The sequence below is a fragment of the Arvicanthis niloticus genome, chromosome 9 (genome assembly GCF_011762505.2).
Source record: "Arvicanthis niloticus isolate mArvNil1 chromosome 9, mArvNil1.pat.X, whole genome shotgun sequence".
NCBI lineage: Eukaryota > Metazoa > Chordata > Mammalia > Rodentia > Muridae > Arvicanthis > Arvicanthis niloticus.
Genome location: NC_047666.1, coordinates 83,049,019 through 83,071,341, shown reverse-complemented (window position 1 = coordinate 83,071,341; position 22,323 = coordinate 83,049,019). Strand labels below are relative to the sequence as shown.

The 22,323-nt window shown below is 44.7% G+C and overlaps 1 protein-coding gene across 1 annotated transcript in view; it reads left to right on the top strand.

Annotated features, from left to right (window-relative positions):
- Itpr2 (inositol 1,4,5-trisphosphate receptor type 2) overlaps positions 1-22,323 on the top strand; it is a 381,718-nt gene that overhangs the window by 270,497 nt on the left and 88,898 nt on the right. Inside the window, exons 44-45 of the mRNA XM_034511341.2 lie at positions 1,073-1,168; positions 1,780-1,902. Of these exons, the coding sequence (XP_034367232.1) occupies positions 1,073-1,168; positions 1,780-1,902 (219 nt within the window). The remainder of the gene's footprint in view (positions 1-1,072; positions 1,169-1,779; positions 1,903-22,323) is intronic.

Here is a 22,323-nt window from a genome sequence, read left to right as displayed (position 1 = left end):
CTGAAATCCTTTTTGGTGGCTGTGACATTGGCGTGACCTGTCACCTTCATTATCGTCAGAGTTGTTAGACATCCCTTTAGAGGCAGTCCTGGAAGCCTTGGACAGAATATGGAACCAAATATAACCAGAGATAATTTATACAATCTGATCAATTTAGTACCTTGTCCACCTAAACAGGGACCCAGGTTAACTTACATCATTCTAAAGACATGTGGGTGTTGAGTCTCTTGGAAGCGTCTCTAACTGGTTTCCCTCTCTTTCCATTTCTCAGTCTTCTCAGGATTCTGTAGAGAATAAAGCTTTACCTGACAGAGGACAGAATGCTTTCGGTGCAGCTCTCTGCTACCCACTTAGGACCGAAGATTGCTTCACACTTTGATATCTTAAGTAACAATACTTGAGATAATGTTTGTAACTAAAACAACGCAACACACTGGCAGCATAGACTGCTTCCATTTCTTATTAAGAGAACAGTACAAAATGTTATTCTCTGACACACTGAATAATAAACCAGATGAAGTAAGCCGGCTATCAGCAAACCACCATTATCTCTATAACTCGTGATTTTAGTTTTAAATATCTATTCTTACCAGTGATTCACATGTTGATGTGCAGTTTCAATATGTTACTAATAGTATCACTTCATTTTTAAAATTGTCGTACTAAATTCTTTAAATCCTAGCCACGTCTATAAAATGTCATTGATTCCTGTTCATCTGATTGTCTTGTTAAAGTCTCATCACAGAATTCTAATTGAGAAAGCACCAAGAGAAGCTATAGTTCTATTCAATGCAGTGTGTAGCCACTTTCCCATTTAAAACATCTGCGATTTAAAATATCCTCCCATCTTTCCTGACTCATTGCTTTTTATTTTGTATCAACAATGAAGTTAATTAAAGCATTCTACTTTCAGATGTTAGTAAGACAACATAAATAAAATGTTTCAGCTTTTACCTGATTGAGAAAACAAAAAGGGTCGGGCAAACTGAGTTGGCACCGATGCAGGGATGCAGGGTATTGTTGACCTGTGCTGTGAACTTTGCATGTGTACTGAACCTGTCTTTGTCCTCAGAACAATGCCTCCAAGCTTCTGCTGGCCATCACGGAGAGCAGACACGACAGCGAGAATGCAGAGAGAATTCTCTTCAACATGAGACCCAAGGAACTGGTAAGAACACTTTCCCAGGCTGTGGCAGCTGGGTGGCATCTCCCCTGCTCTGACTGGGCTGGTGGGAGCAGGATAGCTCAGGCTGGGGAGCAGGAAACACGAAGTGAAGGCCCTCGTGACTCAGGATGGTGAATGAGCTAGGGTGTCGGAGTGTTGGATGCCCTGGATCCAGAGTTACAGAACTTGGATGTGGGCACTGGGAACTGACCTGGAGTCCTCTGCAAGACCAGGAAGTACACTTAATCCTGACCTATCACTCCAGCCTAAGTTGCTAGCTTTATCTACTTTAAGCACTTCTTTTAACTATATTGCTACATTCTATTTAACTATATACAGATGCATATATATATAATATAATAAATTTGTGTATATATATAATAAATTTGTGTATATGTAATAAATTTGTGTATATATATATATATACATATAGACATATTTTTTGACCTTAGTTTAGTGATTAATGATTTCTGGGTATAGTTGGCTGTTAGATTGGTAGGCTTAGTCTTATAGGATTCATGCATAGGTACATAGTGTTCATGCTTAGACAGTCTGAAGCATTGCTGCCATCTTTCGGACTTTATTTATTTATTTACTTATTTATTTGTCTCTAGGTGGATGTCATGAAGAATGCCTATAACCAAGGCCTGGAATGTGACCACGGGGGTGAGGACGGAGGGGATGATGGTGTTTCTCCAAAAGACGTTGGACACAACATCTACATTCTGGCCCATCAGGTGCTACATTTTTTTATCTGCATCTAGCTTGCTTATCTGGTTCTTGTGTCATATGCCCATGACTTACTGTTTTATGTTTACATTCTGATGTTCTGAATTATTCAGCTCCTAGGTTTCAGTTAGGGGAAAAGCTAAGGCCTCTGCAGGCCTAATGATGCAGTTCCGGACACACTGGGACAGAGTACTTCTGACTAGGACTTCTGGCTAAGAGAGCAGTTGAAAAGGAAAGGAGGCTTAAGACAGAGGACTTCTAGGCCTGGAAGAAGTAAGCAGTCTCAAACCAGAGCCTTAGGAGGGGGAGGGGAGGCTTCTGCGGAGGCAGAGTGTGAGAGAATTGGGTATAGACACTGCACAACTTAGCCAGGGCTAACCAAGTAGGGAGCTCTGTCCTAAATCACAGCTTGACAAGCTGGGAGCTCTACAAAGTAGCCAGGGCTCACCCAACAGGGAGCTCTGTTGTAAACCACAGCTTGACAAGTCTTTAATAGAAGGCATCAAGTTTGCACCTCTGAGTGCAATTCACTGGACTATGACGCTATGTCTTAAATTTCTTCGGAGTAACTGTTTCCGTTCTATTGCTTGTAAGTATCAGTATTTTTGTTAAGAGTTATCTGATAAGCTCAGTTCCACAAACATGTTCAAATTTACACTTATATCATCTAACACAGGTTTAAAATTTAAAACTTCAAACATACACATACTGACTTGATTTTTGTCTCCCAAGTGGCTCCATCAGTTTTAGAAGATAAAGTTCAGGTTTTGAAAACATCTCAAACTTCCCAGCCACTTCCTCCCATCAGCTGCCTCTCCTGTCTGCCTCTCCATCCATCTTTTCTGTTGATGAAGTAAACACTGATGGATGGAAGGTCAGACTCTGGACAGCTTCGGTTTTAAAGGCTGCTCTTTGGACATTTCCTGTGCCCTTTTACCTTTTTGTGACCGTCTAATGGATGCAAATTTGAATAATCTTTTAAAAAGTCTTGAGGGAAGAAATCAGATTCTAAAAGCTACCAATGCAGGTTGCTGCACTTTGGTGAAGCAGTCGACACAGTGAGACACACAGGGTTCTCACAGTCTGTCAGGATCACAGACATAGGCCCACGGGGCGAGGGCACTGAGTTACAGCTGCAGACACAGAAAGGCATTTTAGGTATTGAGGAACCAAAATCAAAGCTGACAGATAAGTTGAAGGAAGTAGAAAGACGGAGATTCAGGATGTGGGAAAGTCCCGTTTCAGAGAGAAAGAAAAGTCAGGTGATGGAGGTTGAGTCAAACTAGGGGAAAAGAATGAGAGAGAATAACTTGAACATGAATAGAAATAAATAACCCCCGCTGAGAATTAAAAATCACGAAGCATGCCAGAAGTAACGCAGAAACATGTGACAGAGTGTGCCGGGAGGGAGAGTTGCCTCAGAGGCTGAGGCCCTCAGGGGAGGAGGCAGAGATTAGGGCAGAGCAGGCAGCAGAACCCCTTTATAAGAGGGACCAGAGTTCCTATGCAGCCTTTCTTCCTGGGCAGCTGTGGCGGCTTCCTCTTGGCATGTGTCAGCAGCATTATGCATCTGGTCCTGTAAATACGCCACAGGACATAAACCTACAGTCAGGCAAATCTGAAGTCTCAGGACGCCAGCAGAGGAGTGGACATCAAACTCGAGAAAAGACTCCTGTTAGGTCAGGTCCGTCTTAGTAGGTAAAAGCAGAAAACGCAGTTGAAGAGCAGCAGGTCTTAGTGCAATGGAGAACACACACCTAAAACAGAAGCAAGAATCAGTGTTCACTGATTCTGGTGGATTGGGGCAGTCAGAGTGGTCAGGGGTCAAAAGCAATGCACAGAGAGGAAGCGAGGAGGCGACAGTTGCGGAAATGCAGAGGTCCTGCAGAGGGCTTTGTAAAAACTTCCCCCAAACAAAGCTTTGGAAAAGCAGTAGTTTGTCAGTGAGGGTAGGCCACACAGCTACATGAAGGAAGCCAGGCTTCCGGACAGAGAGAGGACCAGGCTGAGTAAGGGAGGAAGTGGGTTCTGAGCTGCTGAGCACCTCAGCCCTGCGCTCTATCTGAGTCCACAGAGGTCCCTTTAGAAATCAAGGACATCGTCATCGTGGTGAACTCCGACATGGGCATCATGCAGGCTTCAGTCTGTTGTGTGTAACCGATGGTACAGCTGTCTGCTTCTTTCTTTTAGAGAAATAGGAAATCATTCTCTCTTTGACATGTGCCACTTGCCATATGGCGTTAATTCTGCCGCTAGTTTTCTGGAAAAATTAGCAACTTTCACCCACACTGGGTCCTTTGATTCTTACTTGTGTGGGCCCTGTCACTTGCTTTAGGCTAAAACATTGTATTTGGTTTTCTGGTTAGCCATGTTCCTTGTGAACCTACTATGTAAACTTCTCTTGTGCATGTATTGAGTGCAAGCTGCCCAGCTGTTCCTCAGAAGAGGAAGGGGATGGCGGCTGGATCCAGGCTGTGCTGTTTACCTCAGAAGGTGGGAGCGTGACAGGCAGGCAGCTGATGACCTTGCAGATCTGCGTCTGCCTCTGCACAGCCCAGTCACTGGAGAACTGAACCACAGAGTCCTCCTTTACCATAGCCTTTCGTACAGACAGTTTATTTTGGGGCCCTCAGACTTTCGGGTTTTGTTGCTAATGCTTTTCACGGCAGAGACATGGTTCTGCTTTTCCACCGAGACATCCCCCTGGGCCCTTCCTTTGGTCAAGTTTACAAGAAACAAATAATGGTTCTTGTAAGTGTCTGGTCTGATCTACATAAAACTATTAATACATCACAAAGGGAATTTCTTCAGCTTTAATTCTGTGGCGTCCTGCTGTGAATTTCCTTACCACTCAGCAGCCCTGACTCTGCCCTCCAGGGCTCTAGGGCTCTTCTATGCACTGGTCTCCATTTTTCATAATTGTTTCCTCCCATCCCTTCTCTGCTTGGGATTTCTTTTGAAACAGTTACCACCAACTGTCTAGGGCATTTCTCTTTCCTTCTACGTCATCACCTCCCTGGCTCCGTCAGGAAACTTGTCTGCTCTTGTCTGAGTCTCTTCACTTGACTCTTAGCAGAAATAAGATATGTATGGAGAGGCCTGGGCGTCATGGCTTATGCCTCTGTAATTCCAGAACTCAGGAGGCTGAGGCAGGAGGACCGCTGTGAGCTCCAGGCCAGCCTAAGCTCTAGTGTGAGACCGTCTCAAACCACAAAATTACAAAATAAAAGACGTAAATGAAGAGACATTAGATGTTTTGAGGGCAGGAAGATGTGTTAAGTAGAAAATCCACAGAAAGCAGGAGCCATGCTCATTTTAATTAGTTACATGAGAATCTTCTTAGAATGAAAGCTTTACTTTTTTTTTTTTCATGAGCATTTTCCTGAATCAATAAATGGCCTTTGAAAATGTAATTTTAATGTCTGCATAATTAGGCACCATGTAATTCATATAATCACTCCTTATTGTTAAGCATTTAGTTTTCTAACATACTTGATATTATAAATTATCCTATGATTGACACTCCATACATTAATCTTTTCTGTCCTGATGATTTTCCTAGGGTAAATTTCAAGAGGCTTAATCACTGGAACTATGCTGTGGCTCGTGATACAAAATGTAAAATTACTTCTCACACTGTGTGAAGGTGCTTAAGTTGTTGAACCCTAAACTTCGTGTGGTTCAGAAGAAAAGTCTCTGCTGAACTGATAGTGTCTGGATGTGGCGCTCAACACTGATCTTTGTTGACTAGATCTCTGTGTGACATGTGAATCTCAGATCCGTGTGTGACATGTGGATGGAGAGCTCAGATCCGTGTGTGACATGTGAATCTCAGATCCGTGTGTGACATGTGGATGGAGAGCTCAGATCCGTGTGTGACATTTGAATCTCAGATCCGTGTGTGACATGTGGATGGAGAGCTCAGATCCGTATGTGACATGTGAATCTCAGATCCGTGTGTGACATTTGAATCTCAGATCCGTGTGTGACATGTGAATGCAGATCTTGTCTGTAGTCACTTCCTTTGCAGTGGTTCCCAACCTTCCTAATGCTATGACCCTTTAATCAGTTCTTCATGTTCTGATGACACCTTAACCATAAATTATTTTGTTACTACTTCATAACTGTAATTTTGCTACCATTATGAGTCATAATGTAAATAGCTATGTCTTCAAATGGTTGTAGATTAACCCTGTGAAAGGGTCATTTGGCTCCCCAAAGTTGAGCCCCACGGGTTGAGAACCTCTGCTTGCTTTAGGGAGCATCTGAAATGGACAGTCTGTCTGTGCATTCTTTAGGGAGCATCTGAAATGGACAGTCTGTCTGTGCATTCTTGGATTCACTGATCATTTGCATCTCTCCTGTGAGTTACTTGAAAGTGTAGTTACCCTTTTCCAGGTCTCCTTTGTCTGCTACAGTATTAATTAAGGCTCATAACCGTTCATCTATCATACTAATTATATCTATTTTCCTTTCTGTCCATCTCCTTGAATCTGTTAAACACTCCCCTAGGTGGTCTGAAACTCCTCCCTAGAGCAGAAAGCCGGCATGTACCTCTGCCAGCCACAAGCTTGCCCACGGGATCCTGGGTTCAGGGTTCTTGTAGTCCTTCCAGCATTTCAAAATAAGCCTGATTTTCTTTTTAAAAAAATTTAAATTGTGAAATTTAAATCTTCAAAAGTTGGCAGCTAAAAAAAAAAAAAAAAAAAAAAAAAAAAAAAAAAAACCACGAAGCAGGCTAATCGAGCTGAAAGCAGCCAGGAGCCGTTAGCTTACCTCGGGTAGAATGCAGGACTCAGATTCCTCATTCACTGAGCTGTGTAGATGGAGGTGGCAGGCACCTGGGTGCTCTCACAGTGCAGGAGTGACGACAGATCGGCTTTGGGGTGACCCACACATTAACTAGGAACAGTGGAGGAGAGACAAACATACCATTAGTGGACTGTGGTATCAACCATGCCGTGATGGGGAATAGGGTTTGGTGTAGCAGGGACTGCTGGGCCATCTGCAGGCCTTTCCCTGAGGATTAGAAATCAAAGCTGCATCCAAAGGGAGAACCAAAACCACATGAAGTCAAGAGGGAGGGACCCTTAGAAGGTGTGGTTCAGTAGCTTCTGAATGTCATGAGCCCAGCGTGTCTACAGGGAGACTATAAGACTGATATAGCAGGTCTACGCCGAGCAGCTGCTGACACTTGAATGTTAGTCCCATTGAGTTCATTCTGGGTTCATTTATCACAGGGTAGCAGTTATTGATCTCCTCTATGTCAGGTATCACAGTAGCTGCTGAGATGAAAAGATAAATCAGGAAATCCCCAAGGAAGTGAATTCTGGGAGGGGAGCAAGACAGAGAAACCTCCATAATTAAAGCTGCTGTGTTGAAGTGGGAAAATCGCAAGATGTCGGTTCCTGGCGGTCAGAGTGAGGGAGGAGGGAGAGAGACTGCTTCCCTGAGAAGGCAGCATGGACACTCAAGAGTGGCACTGCTCTCAGAACTCTGCACAGGAGTCTCCATCATGTGCAGATGATGTGACAAAGGCTACAGTAATTGGAACCAAGCGGCCATCTTTGTCAGGTAATGACCAGTCACAGGCGTGTGCCATGCACGTGGGTGAGCGGTGAAGAGACTAGAGAGTGTGATCTGCTCTCAGGCAGATCTGATAGTATATGCGAAGTCATTAAAATCCAAATACAGACATTTTCTACTGTCATTGTTACTGTGGTCAAAATGAATAATTCCTATCACCAGGTTACAGCATCCTTTAATGCGGATGCAATGCTTTTTCTGTTCTTTTTGCCATTCCCACACGAGTGTGGTGCCTCTCACTCGGTGGTTCTCACAGGGAATGCTAAGGTGGTAACACACTGCAGCAGGCATGCATGCTGATGGTGCTTCTATGTAATATAGGCACTAAGAACGAGCAATAGTATCTTGCATTGGGCAGTCAGGGACCTTACCCACCTGGTACTGATGGCCTATCTTCACCTATGGATTGTTCTTTGCCAATCTCTTTACTCGGCTCTGTGTAGACAGAGCTCTGTATTGTCTCCCTCTTACTGAGTACCTTTCTTATGTGTGCCGACAACACCATGCTTCTCTCGAGCCAATGGGCTATCACCTCCCGCAGTTGATTTCACTGTTTCTGGGACTGCCTCCACATCCTGGATAAATTGGAAACAGTTGTTTTCTCTGTGTTTATATTGTTGCACTTGCTATGTTCCTCCAAACCGCACATTTAAGTTTCCGCTAGATGGCGCTTTGATGTGAAGTGTTTCCCAGGGGCTCCTGTGTCTTGACACTTGATCTCCAGATGGTGGTACTATCTGGGGAGGTACTGTGGGAAGTGAGGCCTAGCCAGAGTACGTGGATCTCTTTGGGGTGACTTTGAGATGTTATAGCCTTCCCTACTTCCTGTCCTGTCTCTGTTTCTTGATCTGTCCAGATGTGAGCAAGCAGCCTCCTGCTCCTGCTGCCACAACTGCAAGCTCCTCCAACCACCATGCCTTTCCCCATGTGGACTGCCCACATTCAACCATGAGCTGAAAGTAAATCCTCCCATCTTCAGTCGCTTGCTACCTGTCGGGTGTTCGATTGGCCACAGCATTAAAGCAGAGTAGCTATAAATGCATAATGCTAGAATTACTCCCAGTTATTTTCTGCATATTGAAGTGTTTATGTGTGTTTTGTTTGTTTATTCACATGCAATTGTTTGTGCATATTTAATTGTCATTCATATTCAATTGTTTATGCATATTCAGCTTTTGCTGATTTAATTGTCTATGCACACTCAGTTGTTCATGCATGTTTAATTGTTTATGCATTTCAATTGTGTATATTCAATCGTTTAATTGTTTATGCATATTGCCTTGGAAACTCACAAATATGGGTAATTACGAGTTACTTTTTTTCTAAGAAACTTTACAAAAAGAAAATTATAACAACAACAATAATAATGGCCTTGACATGTTAGATTTAAATCCTTTTTATAAACAGACAAATACCATTCACAGAGCACCTAAGAGTCTAGTTTAGAGCCATTTATGTCACCTTTAAATTCGCAGTCAGCAGAAGCAATAAAAATACACAAAGGAGGAAGTGGGCTCAAATTGAGCTCTAATTTTGAGCTGGGTGAAAGGACTGAGACACCAGGTTCAGGAGGAGCAGTGACATTTTTGCTTAATGGTCACGTTTTGTCAGTTGCATATTTCCATCCCTGAGACATGATTAGCAGAGCACATGTCTGAAAGTCAGCAATGCAGCAGGCTGTTGCTAAGTGTCTGGCTCCCCTCCCCTTTACATCCATGTTGACCGCAGCTACTTCCACAGGATTTAAAGTCTCCTGGGACAAGGACGTGCCCAAGTAAGGAGGCTTCCATGTGTGTCCTCAGTGGCTGCATGGGGTGTTGGGGTGGAGGAAACAGCTCCCAGGCGTTCGTTGTGCAAGCACTTCAGGCGAATTGATGGATGAGCTCCAGATGCAGCACGAGAACCTGTCTCTGAATGTAACCTGGGGAGCAGTGGAGTAAGCCCCCAGATAAGGATCTCTGGCTTCCACATGTGCGAGCACATACATGCATGTACCTACAGGCACATGTGCTTGTACTCCTCCATGCACAGAAGAACTGGAGGTATCAGAGTTGTTTCACTCCAGAAGGAAAATGCCACTAGGCACTGACCAAGGGCTATCTCCTTTTCTTAACTCTGGAGGTGGGGCCAGGGATGGTAGGCGTGACTTTGGTTTTTCTATACTGGGATACTTTGTTATGCTAATGTTTTCTAGATATTTGATAGTCTTCATTAAGCCACTTTCCCCTTAAAAAATCTATTTCATCGCTGCAATTACTTGAGCTTAAGGGCTATGCATATAAATTACTCTAAATACCCTGAAATCAGAGGAAGTGTGTATATCACTCCAACTGCTTAAAGTGTTTCCCTAGAGACTTGAGCAACTCACCTCTTCCAGCTTCTGCCTTCTTATGTTAATGTGTAGTAACCAGCGTGGCTTCCTTTATTTAATTTGTAAAAGCAGAAAGATGGGCTTTTATCTAATATCTTTGGGCTAATATCTTTGAAGGGTATTAACTAACTTACAATTACTTCATTTCTATTATAATTGCATGTGGAAAGTAGGAAACACAGCTGGATCTTTCAACTTGCAGAAGCACATGGAGCCCGGTAATAGGTCAGCAGAAATGTGCAGCCGGCAGAGCTGTGGCTCCTTCACTTCCTCTGCCCTCCATTGGTGCTCTCCAGGGTGTCTGACTCCTTAAGATGCTGTAGGCATTTGTGAGCTTTGTCTGCAGGGACCAATGCAAACACCAAAGCACCTTTGGACATGATGGCTCTTCTGATAGATTACACTGTATTTTAAATAATGTATTGGTGTAACTAACCAGCTACAAGGTCTTCCTGTGTTTGTATACACCTTATGTGCTTAGAACAGGATTTGAGGTTAAATGAGAAATGCCGGTGTGTAATTGTACTCTTAGAATATAAACTCAGAAGCCTTAGAAGGAAAAATGATATAAGTCTTCTGACAGTTGTGGCCGGCGCACTTTTCACTTGCCAGTTTATAGATAACAAAAGAGTTAAAACTAATGTGCAGCTCTGTTTATTAGTGAGCATCCTTTTTCTTAAAAAAAAAAAAAAAAGAAAGAAAAGAAAAAGGGATGTTTAAAGGGAATTGAAAACGAGATCACAGCACAGCACCCAGCGGACAGAGGCTTCTGGTAAAGTGCTGCAGGCTAAACTTGAAGGGACGCTGCCTGTTACTGTTTTCAATCCCGAGACATGATCGATTATTACTTTCCAGTTGGAATGGAAAGCAAATAATTGGGGCTGGAGAGATGGCCTTATTAATAAAGTACTTACTGGATAAGGTGAAAAACTGAGTTCGGATCCTAGCACCCACTTAAAAAGTTGTAATCTTAGTGTGGTGGTTCGAATGAGATGTCTCCCATAAGTCTTGGGCATTTGAATACTTTGTCCTCAGTTGGTAGCTGTTGGGGGTAGGAAGCATTAGGAGACATGGCGTTGCTGGAGAAAGTATGCTACTCTGGGCAGGCTCTCAGGGTTCAAAAGATCATTTCAAGTTAGCTTCCTCAGTGTTCAAGATGTGAACTCCCAGCTTCTGCTCCAGCTGCCCACTGCTGCTCCCTGCACCCTGACATCATGAACCCTAACCCTCTGGAACTGTAAGCCCCAAATAAACCCTTCCTGATGTAGGTTAACCTTGGCAATTGTATTTTATCACAGCAACAGAAAACTAATGAATATGCAGGGAGGCAGATGCGGGAGGGTCCCCTGAGGCAGCTGGCTCACACATTCTGCAGAAGCAGTGAGCTCTGGGTTTGGTGGAAGACATGGAGAAGAGCGCTAGAGAAAGAGACCTGAAGAAGACCTCTGGCCTCTACATACACGTGCGTGTGCACACATGCACACATACATATATATGTATCCCCCAAATACACCAACAGTGAATATAATTAATCTCCAGAGTTGTGTAGGACTGTGGCCATTGTGAGCATACATGTGTAAGGTAAGATTGTTCTATGGGTGAACTTGATAATGGGGGAATTTCCACTGTATGAACTTAATAAAACAGTTTGAAATTTTTCCTAAGATTATAAGAGTTGGGTATAGTGGTAACACATTAATTCCAGCTTGAGGACAGTGAAGGTCAGAGAGTAGAGGTTCAAGGCCAGCTTCAGCTACGTGAGACCCATCAGGTAAAAACTGTGTGGTTGTCATATGAAGTTGCAAAAGCTAAACTGGCTTTGATTGTCTGAGTATACAATAGTCCCCGGTTCCCTAACAGTGGTGAGGGTAAAGTCATCAGCAGTTTCCCCCACCTCACCACACACACACACACACACACACACACACACACCACACTACACAAATCATGCACACACACACATGCACACACACACACATGAGCATGTGCACCACACACAGATACCACACACACACACACACAACATAGACACACCGTACATACACAAGGCACCACACATGCACACCATGCACACACCATATGCACATACACTCATGTACACACGTGCTCTGTAGTGAGCTTGTACTGTGGTAGGGATGGCTTCCCTCCTTGATGTCACGTTGCTTGTCCTCTGCCTGTGTTTTAGCCTCCTTAAAACACAGGTTGCAGGTGTGGGTTACTGTGTCTAGCTCAGGTTTGGGGTCTTATGTATTTTTTTTTTAATTTAAGAGTACTCTGTCTGCATGTACACCTGCATGCCAGAAGAGGACATTGTATCCCTTTCTAGGTAGTCGTCCACCATGTGGTTGCTGGGAATTGAACTCAGGACCTCTGGAAAAGCAGCCAGGGTTTTTAACCACTGAGCCATCTCACCTCCCCTCTTTTAATCTGGAGTCTTATTCTTGAATGTCACTAGGTTGCCTAGTTCTGTGCGTGTGGTAAAGCTGTCTGAAAATAGCTTTTTTTCTGGTGTAATGGCCAAGAGAATGGGTATGTGAGCCTCATAGATTAGTGACAAGATTGTTCAGCCCTGTCTCTTGTGTCTGTTGATTAATGTGGGTTTTAGTATTATTTAATGAGGCACAGAAAAATACCGGGCAACTGCAATAAAACAATAATGGATTTGTATGGTAAACTGTTAAATTAAAGAAAGCAACCCTTCACACACACACAAAAAAAAAAAAAAAAAAAAAAAAAAAAAAAAAAAAAAACCCTAAAAAACAAAACAAACAACAATAACAACAAAACCATTAATGTCACAGCCAAGAGACTGTCTGAAATTATACAGTAGGGGGAAATTTTGGAAAGCCCCTGGATAAGATTTCTGTTATCAATGAAAGAGGCTCCATTTTAGAGATATAAAATTGATTATTTTAAGGGATGTCATCTGGCCATCTATCTGTAATGTATATGTACATATGCATGTATGTTTAAGTTTTTGGCAGCTGCATGAGGCCTGAAAATCATGTGCTGGTTGGTGCCACTATATGGGGACTTCCCCAATGCCAGCTAGTAAATATTTTAGGGTTGTGAGACCATCCTGTCTGCTGCACATACTGTCTTCTGCAATTCTAGTGTCAAAGCAGCCATGGCCCACGTGTAAACAAGCCAGTCTGGCTGTGTTGCCAAATAAAACTTCATTTTATAAAACAGGTGGCAGAACAGATATCACCCATGAGGGCTGTTTGCCAAACCTCACTGTCAATGGCTTTCATAATCTTCATAGTTTCCCATGCCCCGTATTTGAAATAGCCTCCTGATGACGGGCTGGGTCTGCAGATGGCTCAGCAAGAAAAGATCCTGGCCTCAGCCCTGGCAACCTGAGTTCAGTTCCCAGAGCCCACATGATATAAGGAGAGAACCAACTCTCAAGGCTGTCCTCTGACCACCATGTTCTGGGGCACATGTCCCATCCCCCACAGATAAAGAAGTAGGTGTTTAAAATTGAGAAAAAAATATTAGTCATTTATTTTTGTAGTTATTTTTTAGTCTTTATGTTTGACTCAGGATCTCATGTAGCCTGAGCTTGCCTGAACTTGCTATGCAGCCGAGGATGGATTTGAACCTCTGACCTTCCTGCCTTCATCTCTAATGTCATATTGGGATTCTAGCTGTGCCCAGCTACATACATTTATAATTTTAAAAGTGAAAGTATGTATGAGTGTGTGTCTGTGGGTGATTGTCAGCCCGTGAGTCTGGAAGCTCATGGAGGCCAGAGAGATGAGCTCCCTGGAGCTGAAGTTACAGACAGTTGTGAGTCATACCACATGGGTGCTGGAAATGGAGCCCAGGTCCTCTGTCAGATCTCTGTGTGCCCATAACTGACGAGCCATCTCTCCAATTCACATTTACACTTTTCAATTTCACCTTGTTTTCTTTTTCTTGTTGGTGGTGCTGGGGATTGAACCCAAAGGGTCAGGCATTTGAGGCAAGTGCTCTACCACTGGGCTGCTCTCCAGCCTTTGTCTCTGTATGTGATCCTATAACACACACATGCACTTTATGTTTCTAAATCGATATGAGAGGAAGACGTTAGAGGTCAGGTATTTCTCTCTGTTATAAAACATGACCATAAGCAACTTGTGGAGAAAAGGTTTCTCCTGCTTACACGTCAACACCCCAGCATTATCACTGAGGGAAGAAGTCAGGGCAGGAACTCAAAGCAGGAACTGGAGGCAGGAGCTGAAACAGAGATCATGGAGAAGTGCTGCTTACTGGCTTGCTTCACCTGGCTTGCTCAGCCTGCTTTCATATGCATTACAGGACCACCTGTCTGGGGGTGGCAGCATCCACAGTAGACTGTTCCCTACCCCCAACCCCCAATCAGTAATTGAGAAAATACACCGCAGGCCAATCTGGTGGGACATTTCCTTAACTGGGGGTTCTAACTTCCAAAATGACTCTATCTGATATCAACTTGACATAAAACCACACAGGACAAAGACCTTAGGATCCCATGGTTGTAAGACTTGCTTATGCCATGGACAGTGGGACTTTGATAATAAATGTGGAACCACTAACTGTATAGCAGGGCAGGCAGGTGTGTGTTACCCCTGGGTCAGGGAGATGATCGAGTCCTCTGTGAACCAAGCCATGACTGGGTCAAGCAGAATGGAAGCAGAAGGGCAGATCTAGGGGTGAAGGCACAGGACAAAGGGGTGTCTAGCATGGGCCACAGATGTTCCTTGCTTATGCCTCACATGGACTTGAGAAACACTCTGAAGCAAACATGGGATACTCAGATGGAGTCAGCTCGAATTCCTGGATTCTGTCTACTGAGACTCAGATCGGATGTAGCCTCCATATCACCTTTGACCACTCACCCAGGGTATCTTTACTCAAGCTGTCCCAAACCACAGTTTTTAAAAAAACATGCCTCTAGACTTCTGCCAATCTCAGCTTCCTTCTCTTGGTGTCTGATAGGCCCATCACCTGACTTAACACTACTTCCTACTCTTTCCCTTCCTCCCCTCTGTGTGGTCCCCCCTCCCTGCTGTCACCCCAACCTGACAGCTACTTACTTTCTTTCTGTCCACACCTTCCTGTTCTCCGAAGTTAAATTAATTGACCTCCACTTATCAAGCAGATATTTATCTCCTAAAAAACAAATAATCAAAAGTCTCACACTGAAAGAGATGAAGGAAAGAAACCTATCCTTCCCTTCATGTATTTCTTGGTCTGATAAAGTACTGCAGCCTTGGAAGGTGGTTGGACACCAGACAGTGAGGCGGGTGGCATCAGGCCCAGAGCATTTGCCAGTCTTACTAAGGGTTTTAGTCTTCTCCTTGGCCCTTCCTGGCTTCTCCTCTGGGGACCTAACATTTTCATTTCCTGTAGGCAGTAAACCCTGTGTGCTGAGGAGGAAGGGAAACTGTGACTTGTTCTGAAGTGGTCCCCCGCCATCCACACCCCAGCCTCTTTCCATTGCCAGCTCCTTTACCCATCGAGAGTGAGGACGAGGCTTGGCCGGCTCCTGGGGAAAGAGTTGGCTGTGGGCAGATGATGTTTACTGAGCTGGAGGTGGGAACGCTGGAAAGTGGAGTAAAGCACTGAGCTCAGCTCTAGCCATGGGTGCTCAGGAACCAATGGGACTTAAGATAAAGTGATACAAGGAGTGAGCTCCAGACTTCATTCCTGGGAAGAGAAGCTAGCCTTGAACATCAAGGTATACAGAAGTACGTATAGATGGTGTTTGACATTGTGCTAAAGATGAGATTTCCGAGGAAGCAGCTGGAACTAAGGGAGTAAGCCAAGAGGGAAAACCTGGCGAGATTTAAAATGTTAAAGAGGCTAAGGCGGGCAGGAGGAAAAGAAACCACTGGGAATGGCTGGGAACGAGAGAACAGGACCAAGATGGAGGGCAGGGAGACTCAGCAAGAAGGTTGGGCAACCGGCCTCAAGTACCCAGAGAGGAGGTGCAGCCCTAGCTTTGGGGTTGTGCACGCAGCAATCCTGTGATGGGCAATCCGTTTTTCTGGCTAGTGTCCAAACTGGATCATAATGAGCAGAGCAGCTGAGAGGTAGTACCACAAAGGACACCAAAGACTCAGGGAGCAGTGATCTGAAGCAGTTCAACCCTGGCAAACCCCACCTTAAGCAGAGGGAGAGAAGAATCTCAGATCTAAGTCATCATTACCATCCCACCCAGTCCTTGTCCCTTACGTCCATCCCCAGCCCCTCGCCCCACCATGTCTGGGAATCAAGGTGACAGGTAGACTACGCTCATCATTCTAAGCATCTTCCAGCAGCTCTTCAGAAAGAGTGTGTGTGTGTGTGTGTGTGTGTGTGTGTGTGTGTGTATGCACGTGCTCATGTGCATGTGCATGCATGTGTGTGCCTGTGTACATGTGTGTGTGTGCATGCATGTGTGTGTGCATGTGAGTGTGTGTGTGTTCTTTTGTTTAAAATATCCACATGCCAGGTTTCCTTGAACCTTTTCTTACTGGTGTTCTCTTAGGCCAATGGCATTACTTTCCAGGGTCCCGAGTGCAAGAGCAGATCTCTGTCCTTGCCAAGGGCTTGTCCCAGTGAGTCCCTGCTGTGTGGCCCTCCATAGCTCGCATCTGTGAGGCATGCTTTGGACTCTGGTGACTGTGTTAATTAAATGTCTGTAGTCTTGGGAATCACAGTGAGGCCTTTTGCACAAATGTTTGAGACAAAGCTGGGGGACAGAAACATGGCTGTCCAGGGACTTATTAGAGAATAGAAGGGCTCAGACTCACCCAGAGGTTCACATGCTAAGTGGGTGCAGTCAGAGAACCCACAAACGAGCTCCAGAAGGAGTAAAGAAATTTGTCTGCTTGGCTTTCACAGAGTGTGGTTTCTGTGGGCAAGCTTTAGCTGTCAGTTTCTCTCTATCAACCCGTTTTACGGAGTGTGTGGCAGATTCCAGATCTTAGCTTGTTTTTGGCCAGCATTGGTCACTCCCACATCTTTAACACCTAATTTAGACACACATGTCCAGAGTATCTTCAAGCTTCAGGATGCGGATGGGGCCAGACAGCCAGGCCCTTCCTGGCTTCTCCTCAGGGACCTGACATTTCCCATTCCCGTAGGTGGTAGACCAGAAGTACTGAGGAGGAAGGAAACCTAGTCTTGTCTCCTCTGCCTGCCCCTAGGGTTATCTGGCTCTCCTGCCTCATCGAATGGCTTGTTTTATAAGCAATCATCCAGGGAGAAACTCATGTTCTCTAGGATCCACCCACTTCCCCGACTAGACAGCGGGACCAGCCCTCCCATGAGCTCTGCCCTCCGGCAGCCTCTGGGCGCTGCCTCCACTTTAACCCTTTTCACTCGCTCTCCTTAAAGAAGTCAACGTGATGATTTGCCAGGGATGCTTGTCTTCTCACTCAACTGGAAGCTTCTGGCTGGTGCGGTTTGCAGCCTCCAGTCTCAGTTACGGTTGAGCACGTAGTACCCTTACGTTTTCTTGCTTATTTGAGTTCCTGTTTAACGAGTCCTTAGTGTCTGCCCTGCACCTCTGTGGCCATCTAGGGATTCTCTGCAACTTGCACTAACAGGACGCTCTCAGTAACTTCACTTGCAGAGAAGAGAGTTGTCCTACAAAGGGTTCTTTTGACCCTGGGTCTTCTCAGACCCTGCGATGCTAACTGGACTCTTGAGTCACCCCTGTCCCTCACGGTCTTCACAACTGCTTGGACCTCGTCTCCTTGGCCTCTTCTTGGATTTTGGCCTTCGGCTTTGTTCTTCCTCTTCCATTCCCATGGGCATTCCCAAGTATCCCTGGCACAGAGCCATAGGGAGCCCTAACAAAGAGATCTTATCTCTCCCGGGCTTATTCTGGACTCAGCACCTTCTAATAGTCTTATTCTGGACTTAGCAAAAGTCATGTTTTCTGTTTTAGAGAGCGACTGGTAGGTGCCTAGCTGGCCTCAGACTCATACTCGGGCTCTTGGCCTCTCAAGACCTGGATTACAGGTCTGTGTTGTCACACGTGGCTCACACATCAAGCCTTACGTGGCTCTGAAAGCCATGCACTATCTGGAGCCCCACCCCATGCTTTTGGTTCTTTCTGCCTCATTTTCTCTGCTCACGGTACAGGGCTGTGCTTTGAAACCACAGACTGTAACCCCGCTTTGTGTCATTGAATTTGCTACTGTTTTTTTCTAAGCTCTTGGAAAAAATGGTCTCTGGCGGTCTGATTTTCAATGGCAGCCGATACTCCACCTTCTCTGCTTTCCTGTTTTTTGGCCCTCTGATAGGTTCGTTGCCCTGTCTGTTTGTGGCTTCTGCCCAATAGGAGATTCCTTGAGGGTGGAAGCTTTTCTTGTCTTTTCACCCCTCAAACCCTAATGTCTGAGGTAACTTAATTCACACCAGGGACCAATCCAAGACTTCAGAGTGCAGAAGCAAGGCCAAACAAGCATGTGTTCAGTCCACAATTGCTCACTTTAAAAAGAAGAGCTTTTTAAGTGGGATTGGAATTGGAATACAATTTTTACATTTTTGCATTTATATGTGACTACTTTATGGATCTGATGATAATAATCATGCTTTATATATGGATAATTCATGACCTCATTATGTCATAACAATGAAATTGATACTACAGGTAACACCTTTGTCCAAAGTACCCATGTGTTCGATATTTGTATGGTTAAATGTCATTTTTACTGGCTATTTTTTTTAAAGAAGGATGGATGCATTTTTGCAAATGAGTTTGTCTAAATTTTTTTTTTTTTTTTGTTCTTCCCTCAACCCAATCTTTCCTGCTCTTGTTTGCTAGCTGGGACATTGACCTTCTAAATGGTCACATACCTTCTAGCACCTCTGTTAAATCTCTTCGTCTCTTTCCAGTTTTGTTGGACTGTCCCTCCCTTCCTTCCTCCCTCCCTCCCTCCCTTCCTTCCTTCCTTCCTTCCTTCCTTCCTTCCTTCCTTCCTTCCTTCCTTCCTTCTTCTTCTCCTCCTCCTCCTCCTTTTCCTCCTCCTCTTCCTCCCCCTCCCCCTCCCCCTCCCCCTTCCCTTCACCCTTCCCCTCCTCCCCCTCCCCCTCCCCCTCCTCTCTCCCTCTCCCTCTCCCTCTCCCTCTCCCTCTCCCTCTCCCTCTCCCTCTCCCTCTCCCTCTCCCTCTCCCTCTCCCTCTCCCTCTCCCTCTCCCTCTCCCTCTCCTCCTCCTCCTCTTCCTCCTCCTCCTCCTCCTCCTCCTTCTTCTTCTTCTTCTTCTTCTTCATTATTTTACTTATTTGCCTTCTAGCACTGGGTCCCTTCTGGTCCCCCTATAGTTCCTCATCCCATTCCTCCTCCCTTGCCTTGCAGAGGGTACTCCCTCTTTCTCCCCCTACCCCAGGTATCCCCCTTCCCTGAGGCCTCAAGTCTCTTGTGGATTAGGCACATCCTCTCTCACTGAGGCCAGACCAGGCAATCCTCTACTGTATATGTGCCCGGGGGTCTCAGACCAGCTCCTGTATGCTTCTGGTTGGTGGCTCAGTCTCTGGGAACTCGCTGGGGTCGGGGTTAGCTGAGACTGCTGGTCTTCTTATAGCGCTCTACTCTTCAGCTTCTTCAATCCTTCCCCTAGTTCACCCATGGGAGTCCCCAACTTCACTCCAATGGTTGGGTGTGAATATCTGCATCTGACTCAGTCAGCTACTGGTAGGGCCTCTCAGAGGACAGCCATGCTAGGCTCCTGTCTGCAAACACATCATAGCATCAGTAATAGTGTCAGACCTTGATGCCCCCCATGAGGTAGATCCCAAGTTGGACTGTTTTCTAGACAGTCTTTCCCTCAGTCTCTCCTCCATTTTTGTCCCTGCAGTTCTTCAAACAGGAAAAATTCTGGGTCAGAAATTTTGATTATGGGTTGGTACCCTGTCCCCTCCACTTGGGGCCCTGTCTATCTACTGGAGGTGGGCTCTTTGAGTTCCCTCTCCTCACTGTTTGCCATTTTGGCTAAGGTCACCCCCATTGAGTCCCGAGAGACTCTCATTTTTCAGGTTTCTGGGACTTTCTAGAGATTCCCCTACCTCCCACCCCATCCTCCTGGTCCTGTGGGTTTCTCTCCTGTACCCCTCCATATATAATCCTGCTCTCCTTTCCCCTTCCCCTCCCCTTTCCCACCCAGATCCCTCCCTTTCTCTGCCTCCATGATTATTTTGTTTCCTCTTCTAAGTGGGATTGGAGCATCCTCACTTGGGTCTTCCTTTGTTAAATTTAGTACAATCTGTGCTTTATATTTTGGGTATTCTGTACTTTTGGGCTAATATCCACTTATCAGTGAGTGCATACCATGAATATCCTTTTAGGTATGGGTTACCTTACTCAGGATGATATTTTCTAGTTCCATTCATTTGCCTATAAAATTCATGATATCCTCATTTTTAATAGCTGAATAGTATTCCTTTGTGTAAATGGGAATGAACCAGATTTTTTATATCCATTCTTCAGTTGAGGGACATCTGGGTTGTTTCCAGTTTCTTCTGGCTATTACAAATAAGGCTGTTCTTCTTGTAGTATGGTGAAGCATCTTTTTGGGTATATGCCCAGGAGTGGTATAGCTGGGTCTTCAGGTAGAGCTATTTCTAATTTTCTGTTAATTTCCAGAGTTGTTATACCAGTTTGCAGTCCCACCAGCAATGGAGGAGTGTTCCTCTTTCTCCACATCCTTGCCAGCATCTGCTGTCACTTGAGTCTTAGAGCTGAGATACACCTTGCCTGCTTGCTCCTTTGCTGGGAGAGTGGGTGGAGGGGGGAGAAATGTAGAGTTTATCTGAGCAGTAATCCTTCCCTTTACAAATCACTCCACGGAACACAAGCTGACCTTTCTAGTCCCTGTTACTCGGTTTGACAGAGAAACAGTAGAGTCGTGATAGATCTCATCTGGCATAGCTCAGAAATAGAAAACTAGAGAGATATCCATGGAGGGAGAGCTTCTCTCAGCTGCTCAGACCCCACCCCTGATTTTATATCTATCTAATTTGTGGGCTTCACATTGCTCTCTGAGCCAGCCAGTGGTTTTGTAGACTGCAGTAGGACTCACCACTATAATTTCAAGCCTTCAATTAACACAGTTTGCAGTGGCTTTGTCAAGACTTCCAGCAAGTGACTCACTCTTCCACGAGGAGGTCTGCTGCAGATAAGAGCTGGAGAGTAGTCTGGCTTCTTCACTGAGCAAGGGAGTTTGCCCAGGCACCTACGGAGCCACAGGAGTTGTGATTCTCCAGAAATGCTCTGCTGTTTGTCTGTGTTGCTGCAAGGCAGTTGGTCTTAGAAAGGTCAAGGGGCTTGAACGAGCTGTCATGAAAGGTCAGTGGGACCAGGAATAGTCACTCAGCGTGGGTGACCCACTCATCCAGTAGTTACTCTTTGTACACCAGTTCTTAGTTTCCCAGCCAAGCAGAGCAGCTGTTGTGCTAGCTCAGACTCTCTCCACTCCTTCCAAAGGCAGCTTCTCACCTCTCGATTCCGTGCCCTGAGGAAAACACAGAGATTATTGGAAACAGAGACGGAATCAGAATGCATTTGGCCAGAGAAGCATGCAATATCCTTCCTGGTTTATATATTATTATGAGGAATTATAGTTTGATTCTAGAAATAGCAATTGAAATACTTTCTACAATTTACATAGAATATGCCAATTCGTCGTTTTCTAGAAAGTAGCCTTTCAGGAGGTTAAACATGTGGGTCACTTTAAAGTTGAATTGCCAACTAATGAAAAGTAATTATGCTATCTGGTCATCTGTCACTCAGTGTCCAGCTGTCCATCCAGCAAACATTAAGCGTCCGATGTCTGCTGAACACATGGTTTGGATATGAGGTGTAAGTAAGGCAAAACCACCACAGTCCAAGACTCATATTCTGGATGAGGGGGACATTAACATAAAATAAGGATGACTTCACACACCTGTGTCAACATCTTTTCCAATTATAAAAACCAATTTTATTATTGAATTCATAGCTACTGTATATATTATATGGTCTAGAAACCTTTTTATAACTTAATTATTATGTCAATGGTAGGGAAGTAATTTTATCCATTTTAATAAAAAGAGAACAGTGAGCTTAGGAATGAGAGCGTTGGGCGAGGGCTCGGTGTCAAGTGTTTCCTGAAATTCATCTTGTATACCTGATCCCAACTTCAGTTCCTTTTTTGAAAATGTGTTCGGTTCATCTGTTATTAAGAATTTTTATGTGTTTATATTTTTCTACTATGTTTTAAAAGAAAAACTCCTTAAAAAAGGAAAGTTTATTGATTTTAGTTTTTAAAAATGTGGATTTTTGGTGAAGGATTCAAATTGTTTCTGGTGATAACATCTACCATCAGGGCAGAATATGGCAAACGTTATTTAGGTTGAAGCTATGTGGTGGAGTCTCACTGAGTTTCTGAGTCATAGGGAGGGGCCTGGGGTCTGCTTTCCCAGCTCCTTCATGATGCTCCTGCCTTCCAGCAGGCACAGTCTGTCAGGAGGGTATGA